This window comes from Lepidothrix coronata, unplaced genomic scaffold (assembly GCF_001604755.1).
Source record: "Lepidothrix coronata isolate B3197 unplaced genomic scaffold, Lepidothrix_coronata-1.0 Scaffold119, whole genome shotgun sequence".
In the NCBI taxonomy this organism is placed as follows: domain Eukaryota; kingdom Metazoa; phylum Chordata; class Aves; order Passeriformes; family Pipridae; genus Lepidothrix; species Lepidothrix coronata.
In genome coordinates, this window is record NW_016690299.1 from 2,642,822 (window position 1) to 2,660,304 (window position 17,483).

A 17,483-nucleotide genomic window follows, 5' to 3' on the forward strand; every position below is an offset into this window, starting at 1 on the left:
AAGGTGTCCCTGCCCACGGCAGGGCAGTGGAACTGGATGACCTTTAAGGTCCCTTCCAACCCAGACCATTCTGGGATTCTGGGACTGATTTCTCAGACTTACAGACAGGTCCCCTCCAGTCTCTTGCCCAAAGAGAGGAAGGGGATATTTTACCCCTGGCAGCAGCCTGACAGTGCCACGTTCAGCATTTCATTCTCTGCAGATCTCACCTCCTGCTAATTCCTCCTTGCTCTCCTCACAGTGACCTCCTCCTGCCCTGTCCCACTCCAATGCCCCCTCCATCTGGCTGTGTGGGATTTTCCAGACTGCAGCAGCTGTTGGTCTGTGTTGGGGCTGCCCAGGAGTCCCACAGACCAGAGTTTTCAGCCGGCTCCTTGTCCCCTTCCATCCTGGCTGTCCCCAGGAGGGCCGTGCCCTGGGATGTGGCTCCCTGTGGGAGGCACACCCTGCTCCCTTCATCTGCTGGAGTCCCCTATGGACCCCCTCAGAGGGCAGGGATGCTTCTTCAGGGACAGGGACCCCATATGAGGACAAGGACACCCTACAGTGGGTTTAGACCCTCTGCAAGAATGAGGAAGCAGCAATGAAGCCCTACAAGTAGAGGGACCTCCCACGTGAGACCAGGGACCCCAACGCCAGCACAAGGATCCCACAGTGATCCCCCCCAAGGACAGGGACACCACAGGACCCCCCTGAAAGGACAGAGACTCCCTATAGGGAGTTTGTCAGGGAGGGAGAGCAGGGGCTGATGCGTAGGTGGGGAAGTTCCAGGGCACTCATTTCTTGTGCTTTACTGGCAAACAAATCTCCTGCTCTCTGAAAACATGTGCATTCCCCGTTAGCTCAACCCAGCCCACGCTGGACGGCTCTGCCCAGACTTCAAAGCACGTTATGATTAAGTCACCGAGGTGTCTCTGGGCTTGGGCAAAACAAAGAGAGGCTAAAAAATTAAAAATGCAACTAGGGAGGAGAGGATTATTAAAAATCCCCTTTCCTACAACCTTCTATTTCTTAGCTCTTGGACTCATTGTTTCTTGAATATTTTTGAGGTTTGCTTTATGGGGCTTCTTCTGGCTGAACTTTCTTCTCCCAGTCAATGACCAGTCATTCCCTCTAATTGCTGGTGGAAAATCACCATAAGACATTCCAGGAGGGCAAATTTCTTTTTTTCTTTTACTCCCACGTGCAACAAAAATACAAATAACACCAGACCCAAGGTCAAGCCACTACACAACATCCTTGAGAACATTTTACTCTATCGAAAATTATTTCTGCAATCAATTAAACATTTACTAATTTCTCTTTGTCAGGCAATTTTGCAGCTGCCCAGAACACAGACTGAATCATTGCTAAATGGCTTGACCTCCCAACTCATGATGATTTCAGACCCAATAATCAAATTGCCAGCTTGTGTTTTCAGTAACTGCAGCCTCAGGTTTTTTTTTCTTGCCCTGAAAACGCTCAGAGCAAGCGAACGGAAAGGAGGAGAGAGGTTTTCACACACTCACAAGTTCAACCAGCAAGCCACAAACGCCTGCTGGGGTCTTCCTTTTGCCAGCTTCAGCATTTCCTTGCTTTCCATTTGACTGATGTCACCATCACTGAACAGGATGAGGAAGGGCTTGGTGAGCTGCAAGTACTGGGGCAGATTTTGCACGGTGATTTCGGGCTGCAAGACATCGAAACGAGAAGTTGGGGTTTATGGGGAGGAGAAAAAAAAAGGGGAAAATTTGACTTTCTGTCCTTACAGGAGGGGTGCAGAGGTTAAGCAAGGGTGGGGTATCCAACTGGATGATAGGATGCTGGTGCACGTTGGAGGTGAATATATCCAACGCTGCCCATCACATGTCAAGTCCAGAGGAGCAGCTGGGACAAGGTGGGTGTGAGCAGAGGAGGGAGAAGCAAGGCCAGCTCATCCCAGATCCATGTCTTATTGCTACAGCCAGTCTTTCAAAGGCACATGGAAAAGGCTGGGAGCAGAGCCTGCGAGAGGCCAAGCCACCACAGCAGCAGGTCAGAGACTATGAGGCCATTCCATCACCTCCAGGGTCTCCTCCCCCGAGACCACCCAGCAAACAGCAGATTTCTGCCCAGACTCCCCAGTCCAAGCTATAAAACTTAAAAACACACTCAGCAGGATGGAAGTAACGAGCAGACATGCTTGTTTTGCAGAGCTCCGCGCTGTAATCAGGGAAAAAGGACACTTTTATTCTCTTTTACTTACAAAAATGTCCAGCAGTTCATATCTGATCATCTGCACCATGTCCTGCACGCTCTGTTTAGACAAAGAAATGCCTTCCACGCTCCGACCTCCGCTCCGGGCAAGGAGGAGGGCTGGGGGGGACACGGAGTATTTACGGGATCTGGAAAAGAGGGATGGCAACAAGGATTGGCTGGAGGACTGGACACACACCAAATGTGCTGCACACAGAGCTGGCATCCTCCTGGGGACAAGTAGGGACGGGGAAGTTCCACCCCTGGAAGTGTTCCAGGCCAGGTTGGACAGGGCTTGGAGCAACCTGGGATAGTGGAAGGTGTCCCTGCCTGTGGCAGGGGGTGGAACGAGATGAGCTTTAAGGCCCTTTCCAACTCAAACCATTCGGTGATTCTCTGAATTCTGGTGTCACGACCTTTGAAAAATTTCCAGCAGCCTTTGAAAAATAAACTAGACATGTCCCAGAAAAACTGCTGAGGCCACTGATTTCCCCTGTCTCACCCTTCCTCTGAGCAGTGACATCTGGAGCCTCCAGGGCTGAAGTTCCTCAAACTTCCAGAAAACTGCTCTCCCATCTTGATGTCCCCCCTGCTCTTTCACTGCTCAGACTTCTCCTATTTTTGCTTTTCCCACTTTCTCAGCTTTTCTTTAAAACCCTTGAACCCTGTTACCAGAAGAGCACTGAGGAACAAAGCATGAGCTATTCCCCCAAGAGTCAGTGGGTGCAGGCTGGGGATGTTGCTCTAACGTGGAGCTGGACTTCACCAAAATTTTTTGCTTGTTCACTAAGCCAAAAATTAGATCTCCTGGTGCTTATTTTGTGTGAGCTGTGTCCCTTGGATGGAGTCTGAGACCTGCTTGCCTTGGCTTGGGAGGCAGAGTGAAGCCCTGGGTGGGTACTTGCACCACCCAACCTTGGAAGTGAAAAGGAAAGAGAAGCAGGAATAGAATCCAAGAATCCCAGAATGGTTTGGGTTGGAAGGGATCTTAAACACCACCTTGTTTCACCCCCTGCCATGGGCAGGGACACCTTCCACTAGACCAGGTTGCTCCAAGTCCCGTCCAGCCTGGCCTTGGACACTTCCAAGGATGGGGCAGCCACAGCTTCTCTGAGCAACCTGTGCCAGGGCCTCACCACCCTCTGAGTTAAGGATTTCTTTAGGTCATCAATGACAAAGCAAGTGGAGGGAACTGCAGATATTTCCTCAATATCCAGCTCCTATGGAATTGAGCCTCACACCTCTGAGAATCCTTTGAGCTGTGAGGAAGATCCTCAACTTTCCTCTGAGCTGTTTTGCAAATTAACCTCTATTTACCATTCACTAAGAGTGGCAAAACCTTAAAAAAAAAATTAATTCAGGGATTTTGAACTTCCTAAACTTCCACAGGTTTTAAAGGGATTCTCTGGCTTGGTCATGGCTGAGAGGAGGTGAGGACTCTTGCTCCCTGTGTCTAGAATACATCAGCTTGTTCAGCAGCCTTTGATGGGTCTGTGAGGGTGGTGAGGCCCTGGCACAGGTTGCCCAGAGAAGCTGTGGCTGCCCCTGGATCCCTGGAAGTGTCCAAGGCCAGGTTGGAGCAAACTGGTCCAGTGGAACGTGTCCCTGCCCGTGGCAGGGGAGTGGAATGAGATGGGATTTAAGGTCCCTTCCAACCCAAACCACTCTGGGATTCTATTTCACAATTCTATAAGGAAATTTTTTATATACTGCCAGCAAACCACCAAATTCCCCAGGTAGAGCCTACCCCGAAATCCCTTCCCATCTTCCTGGTACTGAGGGGTTGTATTGTTGCCTGGGACAGCTTTCTATTTATACAGCAGGGCCATTCATTGGGTAACACGAGTCTTGCATTTAAATCAAAAACATCTGCAAACAAATGCTTGGCAGGAACCTGAGACATGGATGTGGAGATAAATAACTACCTCATTCAAAGCATTTCTTCCTCAATGCCTTTTTCCCCTTCGTTGGTGACCAGCAGAGCAGGTGCCTGCTGAGCAAACAGCTTTGCTAACAACACCTTTGTGTTTCCTGCAGACCTCTTTCTCTGGGAAGAGGGGAATCAGCTCTCCGTGACCAGGGAGCCACAAATATTTTCTCCTTGAGCCTTGAGCAGAAGAATAGCTTTTCTTTTTCTTAAGAAGGGAAGTGAGCCTGGCTCTTGCATAAGGAATTCCTGTAAGTGTTTACTTTCTACTTACAGTCGAGAAGACCATCAGCTACAGTAGCTTCACCCACAAATCACGGCCAAAATCCAAATTTGGCAGAAGGAGTATCAATATAAACTGTACTAAATATTCCAGCTGAACAGGAGCAGGCTGGAGACTCCTGGAGTAGGAGCAGGGAGGTCTGTTCTTGCATGTGTCAGTGGTGAGAGAACACAGGCTTTTTCTGATGGTACCTTGTAAGATGATCCTCCCCTCCTTTGCTTTTTTCCTTCTATCAGCTGAGCTGAGATCCTTAGGGAAGAAAAGTCTTGGGGGGTTATGATTTTGGGACCTGCCCAGTGATCTCCCATCCCAACAAGCCTGGTACTGCCTCACTTCCAAGATACAAGCATGGAGCCCAGTTTGGTTCCTGGAGAAGTATTCCCAAGGTATTTTTACACCACGGAAATTCCCGTGTCTCTTGAGGGAGGCATCACATCTGTAGGAAACTAATGAAAATAATTCCCTGCTGCATTACAGGCTGTTAAACCCACACCTGGAAAACAGGCCAAGGACCTTCTGGGATTTTTAACTCTGATTTGATAGCTAATTCCTCGGGGAAATGAGACGCCAGGACGAGCTGAAGATTCCCCCTGGATCTCCCTGCTTTCCTAGGCACTGAAGCATCTCTCACACTCTAATCCAAAGCACTTTGCCCCTTGCTGGAATCTTAATGACACAGTTAAGTGCTCAGATCCCATTAGCTCCAATTTGGCTTAAAGTTAGGGATGCAACTGATACTTATTCCACCAGGAATTGGCCAAGGAAGCCTTGACTTTGCCTTCACCATGTGTGCAGGAGGAAGGCTGCTGTATTTTTCCAGCACTCTTCCTCCCAAAACTCTGTCTGGAAATGGTGGCGAGATCTTGCTCTTGCCAGGGGGAGGGATAAGGGGGGAACATATGTCAGGAAAAAAAGATCCATGGTAAGAGGATGAAAAGATAGAGGTAGATTCCTCCCTATCTCTGGCAGCTCCCAGCTAGATACAAGTGCCCACAGGGAAGCTGGATGAGACCAAAGCTCCAAGGCAGCTCCATGGCAAGACAGCATTTATTCCCAGACTTCCAAAGCCTTTTCCTGCTCCCAGACTCAATGCCCACTCCACAGCCCCTCTCCTGGCTGCTCTTGCCAACTGGGGGCAGCCATCAGAGCAAGTGAAGGGACTGCACAAAGAGGAAGGCCAGGGACAATCCATCACTTTCTCCTGATGGAAAGAGAAGGGCAGAGCTGTTTTTATTCCCTCACACACTGATGGTATAATTTTTCCAGCCTGTTTTTTCCCTCCATAGAAGTTTGTATGAGGAACACAACCAGATCCAGGGGGGCTGGCAGGGCTGGAGGACTGAACAGGGCTGAGTGAGTTGACCATGGACAGGCTGAGAATCAGTGGCAGAACCAAGGTCACAACTCCCTTGGGATGAGTCCTGAGCAATCTCCCCGTCTCCCTACAGGACTAAGTCACTCAGTGACACTTGCTCCAGGCACTGCCTTTCACTAAATGCAGACCAGTTTGAATAATTCCCAGGGAAAAAGAGAAACAACTTACAAAGCCAAGCCATCATCTTCAAAATACGTCCCCATCATTACGTGGCCACTTAGGATGTTTCCTGCCTCTTCAAAAGCTTCCCTGGCTGGAAAAAAAAAAAAAAGGATAAAAATACGAGAATAAACAATAGAAAGGGAGGTGTTGAGGTTCCTCCTGGAAACCAATTGATGCCTGTGCACGTAACACCCTCCCACGGCGAACTGTCGGGAATGAAACCAGGATCAGAGGCTCATGAGAAATGGCTGCAGCTCAGGGCCACAGGCCACGGGAGGAGGAGCTGGCAGTGACCAAGGACGAGAGGAAAATTCCCATTCTGAGAAGAGGGTTTGCTCTTCAGTCACCAGCCCTGTGTTTCCAGGATCTGCGGGGTAGAGGCACTGCTGGAAAACGAAATGTCTTTAAGGGCTTTAAGTCTGTAAGTGTTCTTAAGAACAGGAGCAATTATAAGTCTAAACAGAAATCTTACGAATCCCGGTGACCTTTGGGAAATGACAGATGATGACTTAACAGTAGTGTTAAGGACCTAGAGATAAACCAACCTCTCCTACGGGTGCCTGGGTTTAACCAGTTCCTCTGAGCAGGCTGAGACTGTCACAGGATGGGGAAGGAGCAGCTTGGGGATCTTTCGATCTGTCACAGCTGAGACTGAGAGCAGAGCCCCAGAAGGAAGCCGACTCCAGAACTGGTTTATTCCCTTATAAAACAGCCTCAGTTTTCAGAGAATCCCAGGATGGTTTGGGTTGGAAGGAACTTTAATGCTCATCTAGTCCAACCTCCTGCCACGGGCAGGGACACCTTCCACTAGCCCAAGTCGCTCCAAGCCCTGTCCAACCTGGCCGCGGTTTTCGGCAGTTGGATCCACGGGAAAGCCAAGCTCTGTGGGAACATGCAAAGCACTGTGTGTGAGCTTGTGCAATGCAGTCAGAGACCAGAGATCCAAACAGCTGCTGCCAAAGGTGGGGTGAGAACAGGGTGGATTTCAACACCACCACCACTCCTCCTCCTTTGGATTGAGCAACCGAGAGCAACCGAAAAGGCTCTTCTGACTTAGGGAGAGTGAGAAATGTCCCTCTTTGGAGAAGGCAGGTTTTTGCTGAGAATTAAGGTTCTGTCTCAGATACAGCAACAGTGATATATGTTGCTTTATAACTTCAGTGAGATCAGTCAGACATCAGTTGTGTTCCCTAGAACATTCACAGCAGCCAGCCCAAGCTCCTGGGACCATTGACTCACCTCAGTAGACGGGGCCACCTCACAAATGGACACTTTTTGGTTCTTTGACTCCTCTTTTCCAGCTACACCCAAAGCCATATTTTCCATTGTGTCCCACAGGAACCATAAACTGTCATTTAAGCTATTTTCCTTTTCAAATGGAAGCTTAGACCCTTAAGGAGTGTCCCATCGGGGGTTCAGACATCGTCATAGAACCCCGGGATAGTTAGGGTTGGAAGGATCCTTAAAGCTCATCTCATTCCAACTCCCCGCCATGGGCAGGGACATCTTCCACCACACCAGGTTGCTCCAAGCCCCGTCCAACCTGGCCTTGAGTAATTCCAGGGATGGGGCAGCCACAGCTTCTCTGGGCAACCTGTGCCAGGGCATCACCATTCTCACACCCAAGAAGAATTCCTTCCCAATATCCCATCTAACCCTGTCCTCTGTCAGTTTGAAGCCATTCCCCCTTGTCCTGTCCCTCCAAGCCCTTGTCCCAGGTTCCTCTCCAGCTCTCTTGGAGCCCCTTTAGGCCCTGGAAGGGGCTCTTAGGTCTCCCAGGAGTCTTCTCTTCTCCAAATTGAACACCCCCAGCTCTCCCAGCCTGGCTCCAGAGCAGAAGGTCTCCAGCTCTTGGAGTATCTCCATGGCCTCCTGTGACTTGCTCCAACAGGTCCCTGTACTTAGTAGGAAACAACACACATACAACACAGCTGGTAACAAGAGTTTGGCTGGTTCATCTTGAGATATAGAGAAATCACTCTTGATTACGTTTGAAGTTGGCTTCCAGCTCTTTTGGTCTTTGGTTACCTGATTTAATTAGTGTTGAAGGAAAAATTCACATCCCAGGTTCCTCCAAGGAGCAGGTCTAGAGGCTTTAAATCCTCCCTGGAGACATAAACTCGTATTGAAGTGCCTGGAGCAGCTCTGGCTGCTGGAATTCTCTTCTAAATAAGGACAACCTTCAGCAGAATCCAAGCTTACTCCTTTCATCAGGGTCATTCCTAATGAGATCCTCATTCCCTGTCACACTTCCAAATTGTCCCATATTTTGGGGGCTGTGCCAGACCCAGAGCCACACACCAGCCCGTATTTCTGCACAGTTCACAGCAACAGTCCCTCAACTCTGTGCCAGAAACACCCCAGATTCACAAAGAAGATGCACTTCTAAAGAATCTATTTCAATACTTCCTAGGAAATTAGTCCCTCTGAGAGCCCTGTTGCAAGGCCCTGTGGCACCTGATCAGGCACTGCAGCACATTCCTCGAGCTGGAATCCCAGCTGCCTTCCACGACGCTGCTGTGAGTTGCAGGAGCACAACCTCACTGATTTGGGAACAAGAAGGAACAAAGCTGCCACATGAGGAATGGTCTAAAATCCCTGCAGAGTTTTGGGAGACAGGATCTGAGCACCTCCCCTTATCCCTCTGGAAGGAGGAATCTCCTGACCATGCTCTCCAGCAGCACCTGGAGCATCTCTCAGTCCTTGAACACTTGGCTTCCACTGATGCTGCCAAGCCCTGTGAGGCGCCAGAGCAGCGCAGGACACAGGTTTATTTTTGAATATTTGCCACAGGGTTTAGGACAGTCTTACTTCCAAGGACCTTCCAGTTTCTGCACAGAAAACAAACCGCTCCTCTAAAAATTCTGCAAGTTTCCAGGAAAACGCTCGTTCGTTGCCCTCGTAATACCATTCCCCTCTTCCTAATAAATATTAATTATGGTTTTTCCCACAAGCCTCTTTTAGCTCAGACCCACCAAAGGGCTTCTTAACATAGTCCTCATGCTAAGGGTTGGAAAAAATCCAGGGATTTATTTAGCTGAACGTCTCTGTCTCAGTTAACTAGAAATGGCAACGACCTGGTGCCATCGCCGGTGCAGGACAGAGCAGGAATTCTTGCCGTGAGAAAACGGCTGGAAATTCCAGATAAGCCCGAAGGTTGATAAGAGGAGCAGTGGGGTTTTCCCAGCTCCAGCCTGGTTTGGTGCCTGAACAGCTGGCTCCAGTTTTCTGCTCCCTCAGGCCATTCTGCGGGAGGCTCCAACACCCCGGGGTTATGGGAGGAGAACACTTCCCGAATTTCATCTCCCTGGGCACCTGCGGCTGAGTTACCCCAGACTGTGGATGCCGTTCCGGATTGTGGATGGATATGCCCTGAGGGAAGAGGGAAAGAGCTGCCTGGAAACCTCCAACGCTCTTGTTTGCACAGGAGGAAATGAACAACTTCTATAGAGAATCCCAGAACGGTTTGAGTTGGAAGTGACTTGAACGATCATCCAGCTCCAACCCCCTGCCACGGGCAGGGACACCTCCCACTAGCCCAGGTTGCTCCAAGCCCTGTCCAACCTGGCCTTGGACACTTCCAGGGATGGGGCAGGCACAGCTTCTCTGGGCAACCTGTGCCAGGGCCTCACTCTGCAGAGCTGGGACCTTCCCACCCCATGGCTTCTCAGTTGCCAGCTTCCCCCGGGAATCACTGCCTTGAAAAAAGGAGAACTTCCTGATCCTGCTTAAGATCAAACTTTCAGACTATTTTTTATTTTAAAGCTCCGTTGTGCCTCTGAACTTTGGTTTAATGCAAACCAAGCTACTTTCTCACGTGAGGGGCTCCAGAGGGAATCCACTGTGCCCAGAGATAAGAACAGAATAGAATGTCTGGAACCAACTGGAAAACACTTGGGCTGTGCTCACTGAGCCAGCTGACAGCTAATTCCCTGTTTTCTTCAGGACCATCTAATCTGGTAAATACAGCAGAAAATCTTACTGATCCCAAAATCCTTTAGTCCAGCCCAGAGAAGCTGTGGCTGCCCCATCTCTGGAAGTGTCCAAGGCCAGGTTGGATGGGGCTTGGAGCAACCTGGGCTAGTGGAAGGTGCCCTGCCCACGGCAAGGGGCAGGAAAAAATGATCCTTAAAATCCCTTCGAGCCCAAACCATTCCATAATTCTATGATGTGCCTGAAACATGACACGATGTTCCCTTTCCAGACTGACTTTATTCCCTCTCCCTTATCACATATGATTGTCACATGAAAAATCACCGCAGCTCTGGGATCCATTTCCCTGTTTTTGCAAAGGGCTGTGGAAACCCAGTGGATCCTGGACCACAGCTATGGCAGGGAAGGGATGATACTGGAGCCCATCCCAGTGACTCAGAGCAGGCAGGGCAGGGAGAGTGTCACTGCTCCAAGTTTCAGCCACTGCCCAGGACTGCACTGACCGAGACTACAGAGTGAGACAAATCCAAACAAGTTCAGGACGCTCCTTCCAGCAGCTCTGCTTTGCATTTCTGTGTCCACCTGTTTCAAAATTCACAACTGGATTTCACTGAGTTATTCACGTTTCACTCCTTTTGAGCCAGGAAATCTGTATTTCACCTTACTGCTGTTTTGGTTTTAAAAAAGTAAAAGTTTTGGATTGTGTGTTGAAGAACTGGGACCACCCCGTTTTCAGGAGGAATCAGCAAGATAACTGTGAATCCAAGTGTGGAAAGGGCTTTCTTTAAGGAAGAATATGCTGTGAAGAATGGCTGATGGATCTGGGCTAAGTCAGAGGCTAAGAGGGAACTTAATGCCAGCCTACAACTATTTTGAAGGGACTCACAGAGAGGACAGAGCCAAACTCTTCAGGGTAAGGGACAGGAGATACAACAGGGACAGATTGTTGGGAAGTTATTACTCCCACACTGGATGTAGTAAACACACTTGGCAGCTGAACATCCTCTGAGCAAGGTATGGACCCCAGGTCCCACATCTGGAATGATCTGCAATCCTCTGCTTGTAAAACAAGAAAGGGTAGTGCCAGGCAGGCTGTGCTGTGAACTTCCAAGCAACCTGGAAGCATCCCTCTCCCACCAGGAATGAAGCTGAAGAGTGCTTAACCCACAAACACCACACTGACCTTCACTTGTGGCTGTGCTAAACACTCCCAGAAGGGAAGCGTGGTGATGGGATGACAGCTCAGGTGGAAACTCTCCTCTTAAATATCCTTCTGCTTCCTCCATCGTGGCCAGTTTCAGCGGGCAGGAAACTCGGCTCCTATGGAAAGGCAGAGGAAAAACGTGGGTCTTTGGGAGGAAAAGCCAAAAGGGCAACCTCAATCCAACAGGGCCCCCAGCTCAATGTGACAACTGTCATGCCTTAATAAAAATTAGTCATCTGGGAAGGGAGGACAGACAGAAAAAGGCACTGGAGCTGATTATGAGGAAGAGAGAACAGCCCTGAGCCACTCTGGTTGCTCTGAGATCCTTGGGATCCCCATTAAAAATAACAGAGAAGGCATTCCAGAAAAAAAAAAAAAAGGGGGGACAGTGACAACAGAAGGAAAAGCACAAAAAGTTATTAGATTAATTTCCAAACCAGGTCTATAATCAGATCTGGCATTATTTTTCCAAGAGGGATTTCCATTATACAGATCATGAAGTATCCAGATGTGGATCTGGCAGATCTCCCCATGTGGGGACTCCTCACTTACAGGATGATGAAGCTGGTGAGTTCTTCAGTTCCCCACATGCCATCATATGTCACTGACTTCTCTCCCTTCTCATAAATCTTGATGGTGGGAAACTGGGTGACATTCTCCTGGGTGCAAATTCCAGGCCAGTCCCAGCAGTTCACCTGGGAGAGCAAAACCCCAGGAGTTCCTAGAGTGGAAAATAAATACTTATGAATAATATGAAAACCTAAAAGTAATGATAAATTGGTGGGAAAATAGAGGTTTTTACTGGCTCATTTGGATATTATTGTATATATTTGTAATAATGCTCTGAGAAATCTCAAAATCCAGCCCTGGATACACAATCCCTTTGAGTACAGGACATCTCCCTCTTGAAATCAGTCATGGATACGCCTGACACTTTTTGGCCACAGTAGTAATTATTTCCAGGCTGTGAATCTATTAAACATCCCATCAGGTATGGATAGACCCAAACAAGAGAGAGAATGATCTCAGGGAAGTGAGAGGTTGTACTTCTCAGAAAGAAATTCCCAGAGACACTCACATCTGGCTGGTAACTCAAAGGGACACCACAAAATCCTGAGGCAACTGTCCGGGAGCATAAAGTAAGGAAAGGCATGGAAATACCTTAGGAATGAGGCCAAGAGAAGAAACAATACAGGTTCTCATTTACAGGAAAGAGGGAAGATGAAGTTTGGCATGGAAGAGGATGATGCAGTCAAGGCTTTTTCACTTATTAAGGCGCTCAGTGGTGAAAAATATCTGTTCTACCTCAAGCACGAAGCCAAACACACACAGAGCGGTCAGAGGGGATGTAAGAAAGGCAGATGGAATAAAACAGTTTGGTGGCATTCCCCTCATCCCGTGCTCTCAGGCACATGGTGGGATTCTTGGGGTTATCCTGTGCAGAGCCAGGAGTTGGACTTGATCCCTGTGGATCCCTTCCAACTCAGGATTCTGTGGGATTCCATGCCAGCTATTCATCTCCCAGACACCTGTCTGACCTTAAGAGAGGGGTCTGACAAATAACGGAGAGGGAAAGGAAGAGCATGTGGGAATTACAGGGCAGTCAGTCCAGCTGTGGCTCCTGGGAAAAGTCCTAAAAAAGTGATAATCTCAAGGGATTGGTGAGCAGTGAAATAAAGGAAGGTTGGTTCCCTGTCTGCTCTCCATGAGCCCAAGACTTCTGCAACTCCAGCATGTCCTTCATCCCAGATTCACGGAGTCACAGAATGGTTTGGGTTGGAAGGAACATTAAAGCTCATCTCATTCCAATCCCCTGCCATGGGCAGGGACACCTTCCACTAGACCAAGTTTCTCCAAGCCCCATCCAACCTGGCCTGGAACACTTCCAGGGATCTTATCTTTCTTTCTTTTTCAGGCTGGATGAAGACCAGCACACGCTGCTGCTGCTCCATGGCTAAGCCTGGTCTAACCCAGCCAGGTGAACCATCACCAGCTTCACTCCCTCCCCCTCCTTGGCTTCCAGCCCCCCTTGATCTGCCTCCCACCCACTCACAGCCCCGGCCAAGGACAGCCAGGCTCTGTGCAGTCATCCATTCCCAACTGCAGGAATGATTATCTCAAAAATCTTCACTCCTTCCCTAAACTTCTTTGAACAGGATTCAACAGCTACATGGGAAAGATGGAGTGAAACCTAGAGACAAGTACACACATGGATGCAGACCAGTGTCCTTCAGAAACCAGGGCTGGGGCAGGTGATGAGGATTTCCCAACAGATCAAACCAGCCAATCTTTCTTCTCTCCCTGTTCTGGGTTTGATCCTGATCACTGTTTTCATCAAAGGCCTGGCTGATGGAATAAAACATATCCAATCTCCAAATGATCCAAAGCCCAGAGGGGCAGAAAGCAATTTGAAGGGCAAAGTGTAAGGACAGCAGCATTCCATGAGGAGAAGCAGGATGCACAGATACCATCAGTGCTGCAGAAAAGGGGTGAACTCCCAACAGCATCTGAAAGGCATGGGAGGAAAATTGAGTTTTTCTGTCCTGGAGAGACCTCTGCTGAGCCCAGTGAGTCAGGCTGGGAAACACTTTTTTGGAAAGGCTTAAGCAAATGAGAATCTGGAGAGGTTTGGAAGACATGCCTGCTGAGGAAAAACCCAAAGAAGTTTTGACTGGAAGCTGCCAGGAAGAAAGAAACAATAAAATCCAACAGTACATAAAGTCTGCTCTGGAGGGGACAGTGAGATCAAGGACAAGCAACAACCCACTCCCAGGTGGGGAAGTTTGGCCAAATATCAAAACAAGCTACTGAAAACCAAACACAGCTGAGTGTTGCACAACCTCTTGTTGCCCAGAGACTGGACTCCCTATTCCTGAAAGTGTTCCAGGCCGGGTTGGACAGGACTTCGAGCAACCTGGGCTCATGGAAGGCATTGAATCCATGGCAGGGTGCAATGAGATGGGCTTTAAGGTCCCTTCCAACCCAAACTGTTCTGTGATTCCATGAGTATTTTTGGCAGAGAAGCTGTGGAAGGGTTTTAATGGTGTGTCCAGCCCTGTGGTCACCGCTGAGTGGGAAGAAAGGTGAAAGAGGAACACAAAATCCCACTGTCCTGTGATTTTTGGTGCTGCTAAACCCATCAACAGCGAGAACCTCTGTCCAAGGGGTCTTAGAAAACCAGGACAAGACAAATCATCAATATTATAAGGAATGAGAGAAACCAAGAATCCCAGAAACTTCTAATCCTTTGGAAGGCAGGACTGGCATGGTGCTGGAGTGTGTCCAGAGAAGGGAACAGAGCTGGGAAAGGGGCTGGAGCACCAGGAGTGGCTGAGGGAGCTGAGGGGGCTCAGCCTGGAGAAATGGAGGCTCAGGGGGGACCTTCTGGCTCTGTAACTCCCTGACAGGAGGGGGGAGCCAGGGGGGTCAGGCTCTGCTCCCAGGGAACAAGGGAGAGGAGGAGAGGAAACAGCCTCAGGATGCACCAGGGGAAGTTTAGATTGGATATTTGGGGAAATTTCTTCCTCAAAAGGGTTGTCCAGCCCTGGCACAGCTGCCCAGGGCAGTGGTGGGGTCCCCACCCCAGAGGGATTTCAAAGCCATGTGGATGTGGCACTTGGGGACACGGGTCAGCGGTGGCCTTGACTGTGCTGGGGAAATGGTTGGACTTGATGATTTCAAGGTCTTTTCCAACCTAAAGAATTCCACAGTTGTATTAAAAAAACAGCTNATGAGAGAAACCAAGAATCCCAGAAACTTCTAATCCTTTGGAAGGCAGGACTGGCATGGTGCTGGAGTGTGTCCAGAGAAGGGAACAGAGCTGAGGAAGGTTCTGGAGCACCAGGAGTGGCTGAGGGAGCTGAGGGGGCTCAGCCTGCAGAAAAGGAGGCTTGGGGGGACCTTCTGGCTCTGTAACTCCCTGACAGGAGCGGGGAGCCGGGGGGGGTCAGGCTCTGCTCCCAGGGAACAAGGGAGAGGAGGAGAGGAAACAGCCTCAGGCTGCACCAGGGGAAGTTTAGATTGGATATTTGGGGAAATTTCTTCCTCAAAAGGGTTCTCCAGCCCTAGCACAGCTGCCCAGGGCAGTGGTGGGGTCTCCACCCCAGAGGGATTTCAAAGCCCTGTGGATGTGGCACTTGGGGACACGGGTCAGTGGTGGCCTTGACTGTGCTGGGGAAATGGTTGGACTTGATGATTTCAAGGTCTTTTCCAACCTAAAGAATTCCACAGTTGTATTAAAAAACCAGCGCACCTGCAGAGCTGGTCCAAAGGCTACCAGATGAAAGAGAAGTTATGTGCTGAAGTGCCACACTTCAAGAGGAGGAATCCAACATGGAATGGGAAACAACTACCCGGAAAACATCACACAGTGGTCTCCTAAATCCTCACTTCAGATTTAGGCTCCATGGATACACATTGCTAAATCATGCAGGTGATTTTCATGCCTTTGAGCTACGACTTCACCCCATGTCTTTGGAATTCATTGGTCAAGAAGACCTCACAAGCACAGAGAAGGGAAGCAGAGCCATTTTTCACCACAATATGTTGCTCTTCTTAGATGTTGGTTTCTTCTCTTCTTTGCAAAAAAAAAAGGCCAATGATACACCTAAGAAATGCTCAGCACTGTCTCACCTTCGCAGCCTCTTGGGTCAAGGGTCCTGCTTCCAAAAAATTCCCATCTAGCAACAGCAAACCAGAGCTGCAGGAGCCCCAGTTGCACTGGGAATGGCTCGTTCTTGCTCTAAGGGCAGAAAATGTGCTCAGCTCAGCTAAACTGAGGGAGAACAAAAGAGAGAACATTTTGGGGCTGTAAACTTCACTTTGTGATGATCTGCTGAACATCTGTTATGGGATGATTCATGGGGTCATTCCAGTCTCCAATCTCCTCCATTCCCGTGCCTTGGTCCCATATGGCCTGTTCTCAGTGCCACTTTGCACAAGGAATTGGGATCAAAAGCAGGACCTGGTTCTGCAACTCATAACGTGCCTCAAGCTGGGGTGACTCATGCCTCAGACAGCTGGCCCTCCCAGCCCTTGGGAAGAAAGCTCCACCCTGGAGAGCAGGCAGGAATACCAGCACTCCTGGGGAGCTGAGAGACTGCCCCAAGCCATACCCTGTGTTTTATTCTCAGTTCAGCACAGCTCAAGGTCTTCTGCCTGATCCAGACTTCTGTCCTTGCATCCCAGCCATCCCTGAGAGCCCAGACCACTATCCTTTGGGGTCTTCCAGCTCCTTTGGGAGCTGGTCCTCCCAGTTCCCTGGGGCTCCCTCAGCAGCAGAGACAAAGGATCTCCAGATCCACTAACGCAACCGTGCTCCATCCCCTCTGAGGTCGTGGCACAGAAAGCAAACTGGAGTCATTCCATAGGTCACAATCTGGCCTGGGAGTGTTTGGTGGGACCTAACTGATCACAGAGGAAAGGCCCTGACCCCAACCAGTTCATCTGTCTGTGGCTGAGACTGTTATCAAGTGATTCAACAAACCCTTGGTGAAATCCCAGCAGTGCAGAATCTGCCCAGGTTTGGCCACTGGCTTGGGATGAGGCCAAGTTTTATCCATGGACTCTCCATGTCGCTCCTCCAGCTGGTCTGGCTGCTGGGGAGTCCAAAAGAAACCCCAAACCATCAACAACCATAATATTTCTAACAACAACAACAGCCCCTCCTGACCCTTCCTGTTTATTCCCGGGATTTCAGTCCAGATCAAAGCTGCTGGTGATTTTCCCTCCATGCAAACTGTGGATGCAGAACTGCTTTCATCCAAACCACAGCACCGTCCACAGCATTCCCAGGAGGGTTTCTTGGAAGCCTATCCCACTGCATCTGCTTCCCAGAAAATTGGCTGTGTCCTCTGCAGACTCCATCCACATCCCCACTGCTGAATCCTCTGCAGGACACAGTGTCCAGTCCCAGGGGAGTTCTATCACCAGGAAAAATGAACCTTGATGGAGAAGAAAAACCAGAAGAAGGCACCAGGCACCTCCAGAGGTGCTGGAACAGCTCTTACATGGATCCTTGCAACTTCCCTGCTGTGCTGCAGGGAGTTGGGAATGAAGCCACCTCAGTGTCTCCTGCAGCCCAGGGGAGAAAGAGGCACTCCTGGAAAAGATTCAGCTCCTGTAAGAAACCACTTCTCTCCACAAACCAGAGTGGGATGGGGTTGAGGACCTAAACGAAGCTGAACTGGTGTTTACACTGCTCAGGAACTGCTCAGACCCTCTTGAAGGATCACCTCGTCCTGCCTTTATTCCCATGTGCTGTCTTTAAGTGCTGCTGATTCTTCACCATCACATGTTATTTATGGAGTTTTGTGGCCACCTGTGAGATTTCCCACACAATTAAATCAGTCTCCAGGTCCTGGAAGCACCATCACTGTAAATCCTC

At 49.5% G+C, this 17,483-nt stretch overlaps 1 protein-coding gene across 1 annotated transcript in view; it reads right to left on the bottom strand.

The window, feature by feature from the left end:
* The window catches only part of TXNDC16 (thioredoxin domain containing 16), a 35,307-nt gene that overhangs the window by 4,741 nt on the left and 13,083 nt on the right, over positions 1-17,483 (bottom strand). The window contains exons 14-18 of the mRNA XM_017825528.1: positions 11,651-11,819; positions 11,078-11,214; positions 5,968-6,052; positions 2,225-2,363; positions 1,509-1,669 (exon numbers count right to left, since the gene is read on the bottom strand). Of these exons, the coding sequence (XP_017681017.1) occupies positions 1,509-1,669; positions 2,225-2,363; positions 5,968-6,052; positions 11,078-11,214; positions 11,651-11,819 (691 nt within the window). The remainder of the gene's footprint in view (positions 1-1,508; positions 1,670-2,224; positions 2,364-5,967; positions 6,053-11,077; positions 11,215-11,650; positions 11,820-17,483) is intronic.